This window comes from Thermobia domestica, unplaced genomic scaffold, assembly GCF_964235325.1.
Source record: "Thermobia domestica unplaced genomic scaffold, izTheDome1.hap1.1 HAP1_SCAFFOLD_427, whole genome shotgun sequence".
Taxonomy (NCBI): Eukaryota; Metazoa; Arthropoda; class Insecta; order Zygentoma; family Lepismatidae; genus Thermobia; species Thermobia domestica.
Genome location: NW_027656137.1, coordinates 37645 through 43654, shown reverse-complemented (window position 1 = coordinate 43654; position 6010 = coordinate 37645). Strand labels below are relative to the sequence as shown.

At 42.5% G+C, this 6010-nt stretch overlaps 1 protein-coding gene across 1 annotated transcript; it reads right to left on the bottom strand.

Annotated features, from left to right (window-relative positions):
- Positions 1 to 1332: 1332 nt before the first annotated feature.
- On the bottom strand, positions 1333 to 2895 carry LOC145676852 (uncharacterized). Its single transcript, XM_081747642.1, has one exon. It carries the CDS (start codon positions 2893 to 2895, stop codon positions 1333 to 1335), a length of 1563 nt encoding a protein of 520 aa, XP_081603768.1.
- Positions 2896 to 6010: the final 3115 nt, after the last annotated feature.

The window sequence follows — 6010 nt, the reverse complement described above, 5'->3', positions numbered from 1 at the left end:
TTGATCTGGATGATTTGGTGGGAGTGAATAACGGTATAAAGTAAAGAGGAGGGAGAGTGGCGGGTGGCGAACAGGATGTTGTGGAGCATAATCGATATCACTGTGTAGAATATCAAGGAAAAGGGGATGCTTCTGAGCCAGTCTATTGGTGATGTAGGAAAGTCGAAGCTTTTCAATGTGGTACAGGATGTGAGGAAAGGAGATGCGATCATACAGATCTTGTGTAGGGCTGGGTAGCTTTATACGATATGCAATACGCAGGGCTTGTCGTTCTAGGATCTTGAGCTTGCTGTAAAAGGTTGAATGTGCAGCGACCCAAGCTATGAACCCATAGGCTAGGACGGGTCGTAGGAACACCTTATATGTTGTGAGAATGGTATCTGCTCGTAGGCCCCAGGTTGTGCCAGAAAGTCGGCGAAGAAGATTCAGTCTATTGTAGGCTTTAGTGATAATCTGAGCTAAGTGAGGACGCCATGTGAGGTGAGTATCGAATGTAATGCCTAGATACTTAACGTGTTTGGTAGGTTTGATAGGAGTATCAAGAACATTAAGGTTCAGGCGTGTTGGGTTTCTATGGACGCGGGACCGTCTCTTAGGGTCAAGAAAAACTATTGCTTGAGTCTTCTCAGAATTTAGGCGTAATCGCCATTTCGAGCACCAACTAACAAAGATATCGATGGCAGATTGGAGTGCTGTGTTCAGTTGATGGATCGTTTTGCCGAGAGCAAGAAAGGCCGTGTCGTCTGCAAACTGGAAGAGATGTACATTTGAAGGAAGTGGAGGAAGATCGGCAACGAAGGGCAGATACAAAAGTGGAGATAATGCTGAGCTCTGTGGAACTCCGGAATGAATAAAGACAGGGTGTGATAAGGAGTTGTTTACAGATATGTATGTTATGCGACATGATAGAAAGTTGAAAATGAATCGGATGTAGCACATTGGTAGTTTACAGAACAGAAGCTTAAAGAAAAGCGCAAGATGCCACCTTATCGAAAGCTTTCTCAAGGTCAAATAGAAGTAAACATGATGGCTGTGAGCGGTTAAAATGATTCGTAATGAGATTGGTGAGGCGTAAGAGCTGGTCATGAACACCAATGCGAGGACGGAAACCTGCTTGATGGAGTGGAATGATGCGATGGCGAGAGAAATGTGGATGAAGTCTGTTAACAAGAATGCGTTCGAGAATTTTGCAGAAAACAGTGGTTAATTGGATTGGACGGTAAGATGATACTGAGGTAGCTGGCTTGTTAGGTTTTAGAAACATTAAGGTCTTAGAGGTTTTCCAATTGACGGGAATGAAACCGGTACGTAAAATGAAAGTGAAAATATGGGCTAACAGGAGCAGTAAACATAAAGGACTCTCTTTAATGTGACGGTAGGTGATAGGGTCCATGCCTGGAGCAGTGTTACGTTTGCGAGCTGTGACTTCATACGAATTTCTGGTACTGTGATAGGTGTGGTAAGTTCGTGAGGAGCTGGAAAGGTATGCTTTGTACTGGGTTGAAGATGACGAGAATCAACATTAAACGTATATGCCGGATGGCGTCGTTCAGATCTTTCAGGAGGAAATGGCATGAAGATGGTTTGGAGGTGATTTGCAAAGGCATCAGCTTTGGTACTATCTGAGGTGAGTGGATGATCACCGTCAATGAGAGGATAAGGTGTTCGAGTGAGTTTGCCAGTCAATGCGTTAAATCTCTTCCAGTATTTGGTAGGATGTGAAGTTGCGTCCAGTGTATTGCACGTTTTGACCCAGTTTCGAAGTTTATAGGCTATAACGTAGTTTCGAACCGTACGTTGGAGTTGTCGGTGATGGCGGAGAGCCTCCTCGTTCTTTGTACGTACGTAATCTCGGTAAAATTGTCGAGAACGTCTGATCATGTGAAGGTATTGAGGTGGTAAGCGAGGACGCCATGGATGTACTTGCGAGGTAGGTATATTCTCGGCAGATGCTGTATGGATAGAAGAGGTGATAGTATCCAGCGCCGAGTATAGTTCATCCTCCGTATTTGGTGGTTCGAGATGTTCAAGCTTAGAAGTGAGATGAACTCTATAGTAATCCCAATTAGCTTTGTCAAATCTAGGGACCTCGCTCGGTGGAATGTTTACAGAACAGTGATGTCGAAAGGAACGTTTGATAGTTAACTTGACTGGAAGGTGGTCGCTGCCAAGAGGGTCTAAGACTTCGATATGGCATTTGCCGGCAAGGGTAGTTGAGGTGATGACAACATCCGGTGTGGTATCTGAGAGAGGGCGTGTTGATTTTGGAAGTTTATGCAGAATGCAAGGTATGGGTGTTGTAACGAAGTCCTGGAATTGAGCCTTCTGGTAAGCGGGTCTACTATGAATGTTAATATCGGCCATGATAATGAAGTGGCGAAAATTGTTTGCGATATACTGAAGAAAGGAGTATGGTATTGCATGGCCGGGGCGAACGTAGATGGTCGCCAAGGTGATGTATAAAGCTTTGAAATAGACGGTTGTGATAAGATATTCTAGAAGGTTGGAAATAGGAGCTTGGAAAGTACGATAAGGTAACTGAGAAGCAAATCCAATGAGTACGCCGACATTGGCGCGGAGGGCTGGTGTTTGATTGTCGGCTCGAAAGATCTGGTATCCTAAGAACTTACAAGACATGCGAGGTGTGAGATGCGTTCCGTTTAGTAGAAACGCTGATGCATGTTCTTCCAGAAGAAGTTGTTCGAAGAGAGGTTTATGTTGATTGAGGGAACTGATGTTGCGAAAGATAATAACGATATCCATGAAGAAATTCATAATTTCAAACAGATGTTTCCAAGCGGGTGGTGTGAAAGTGAACTCGTTGGCCTGTATAGGTGGCATTGAAGGTAACGTGGAATATGCAGCGGGCAGCATACTGTACTTGTTGTAGTACATGCGGCCGTAGAAAAGGATGAACGTTTTGTAGCGTTAATGTGATGAACTGAAGAAGTTGAGATACTGTAACAGGCTGAGAATCAGGTAGTACATTGGAGGAATGAGTGGGGTCGGTCGTTGGTTCACTTTGAGTGCGAAGTGGTGCCACTAAGTGAGGTTTGTCCGGTGAAGGTGCGGGTCGAGCTTAACACTTAAAGCTATAAGTCGGATGTTGTTCAGGACAAGCGGGGCACTGCGGTGGACGCTGCAGGTTCGGACAGGTACGTGTGGAATGGAATGCAGCACAGTATCCGCATTTCAAATTATTCCTGCAGTTGGCGCTGGTTTGCGTGTTATATTCTTGACAACGCTCGCAGCGGATTGGTACTAGTCGTGCAGTGCGTGAGGGCTCGACACGATGCCGTTTGCGATATATATAAGCTCCGTTATCAAGAAGCTGGTTGATGGTGTCCTGCGATTGAGATAACACTCGGACCATGTAAGTGGGACCTCGGTCGTTTCTAATGCGGATGCACTTGGAAACTTCCCTCTGTGCCCTTCCTCTGTGAGTTCTTGTAGAATCTCATCGTCCGTAAAGTCAGGATTTACACCTCGTATGACCACGGAAAAAGCAGGCGTGCGAGGTGGCGGAGGCGGCTGTTTGATTCTCCGGTCAGTCAGTTTAGAGAGTTGTGCATTCTTGCAAAAAATTTCATAACTGAACTTGTTACGAATGGTAGTAGCGAGATGCTGATCAGGAGATTTGATGATCATCCCATTTCTGGTGGCAACAATTTGAGAGATCTGAGCTCGCCGATAATATTTAGTGAGTTGGAGATATATTTGCTTTTCGTTCTGATATTTTGCGTCGAAATTTGTAAGCAAGAACGAATAAATTGGTTGTTTTGTACTGTCAGATAGCGATGGGAACTCCGTGTCGTCGATTCTAAGTCGCTCACTATCAGAATCTGAGATGCTATCTCGGCGATGACGTTTCGGAGATATTGCGTGATGGTGACCTATAACTGGAGATCGTGATCTTTCCGGGCTATTGTCGGTACGGTGTGAATCTCGGTGCCTACGTCTGATATCCGAATCTGCAGAGGATACGGTAGGACCAGCTATTACCGTAGGAAGTCCGACATGTTGTCCTCCAGTCGCCATATCGGGTCAACCAGTGATGGGCCCAAGGCCCACTGGTCGAAATGAGAGATGAGCAACAATGAGATGTGAGATGAGAAAGAAAATAAGATGAGTGTAATGAGTTTCAAAAGACAAGGAACCCTTCGAAAGCGATAACTTTTGTCTATCCTGTAAGTGCAGTATGTGTGTTGTACTCTCAGGTACGTACTGCAATACCTGGTCCTCGCTGACACACTAACAAACACGAGACAGGCTAGGTTTCTTGTTGAGGTAAGTATGACGTCCTGGAAATTTCTCCCGAAGCAAATTCTTTCTTTTCACAAAAGATCCAGTGAGAATGAACCCTTCAACAATGGCAACACGCTCGGGTATCGAATACGGCATTATCACACACTGACACTCACCCGGCTTAACACAACGAGGCCTTTTTCTCAACTGATTTCGACAAGTTTCACTGGCTGCGGCTGCACGTGACTGCTGCAGGTCACGTAAGTCGACCCGACCTCGACACGACATCTCTTGGTAGGAAGGTAGGTTATTTAAGTGTTGCCAAAAACACAATATATCAGAATATTACGACGGGCCGGTTTTACGTGCCGCACCCTGTACTTTTGAGAAAGGGATGGTTCAAATAACATTAGTCAATATTAACAGACCAAAAGCATATTCATCGGGAAATTGAATGTAGACTAAAACTAGGGATTCGTGATACTATATATCGATAATCATTATTATTGTCTTGTATGGTTGCCGAACAAAGGCACTTACTTTGAGGGATGAAGATAGACTGAAAGCATTTGAGAACAAGACCCTAAAATGAATATTTGGATGCAAGACGAATGGGAAATGGGAAGGGCGGAAATTTCATAGTGATGAACTCCAGAATTTATATCGTTTATCAAACAGCGTTAGGATTACCAAGCTAGGAGACTCAGGTGGTCAGATCATGTACTCAGAATGGGAGAAAGTACGAACGCTTTTCAAAGTTCTAACTGAAAATTTAATTGGAAAACTACAATTTGGGTGTCCAGGGAGCAGGTGGGAGGTTTACATTAAGATGGATTCCATAGAAATAGGAATACAAAGTATAAACTGAATGTAGATGGCTCTGCACACAAAGCGACAGAGAGGCAGAGAGCTTTTTAGTGAACACGGCACGTAGTTAGTTAATATGGTAAACTACTATAAACTAAACATTATTCAGATACAATTAGAAATACACTTCGTAAGCGTTGATACGTCGATTAGAACTTATAGGAAACATAGGAAGAACTTTATAAAACAATGAAGACAATATTTTATATATCTAAGCAACATGGAACGTTTTCTTATGTAGACACGTCAGAGATGAAGAGAAACATATACTTGTTGTAGGGAGAGACATCTGAAGAATAGAGTGGATATGGAAATATTTCATATATTGTAATGTGAGGTTCGAAATTAACTTAACATAATTCAGTTAATTCAACAGAAAGCGAAAATATTAACTTTTAAGAGTGCTAGATTTGTACTATATGACGACTGCATTAAACCATATAATACTAGGTTATCCATTTTCCGACAATTTTTATGTTTCGTTGCTTATACTGATGTCATTATATCATACACTCTTTCTTTGCCTGTACCATCCATTTCTTTGATTTGCTACAGGCATGTAAATTATTTGTCAATACTGGCGGTAGATCTGTATCATTTAGTCGCAGGATAGTAGCAGCAGATTTTATAATTTATCCATCAGCATCAAAAAGCATAAGTTTAGTGAACAATACTTATGGCATATTATTATCTTATAAAATCAATTACTTTTGTGATAATATGTACAATTCTAACAGTTTAAAGCGCTTATATTTGACTGCACTGATTCAATAAACACGATCCACAGGCTAAGTTGAATGTCTAGGGGCATTTACATTAGTGCAAATATTTCTTCTAATACATTGCATTTTAAGTATTTTTGGAAGATTGTTTTATAACTTGTACATATTATTGATTT

Excerpts from the sequence above, each read along its gene's own strand:
- LOC145676852 (XM_081747642.1), bottom strand. The coding sequence starts at position 2,895 with ATGTACTACAACAAGTACAGTATGCTGCCCGCTGCATATTCCACGTTA.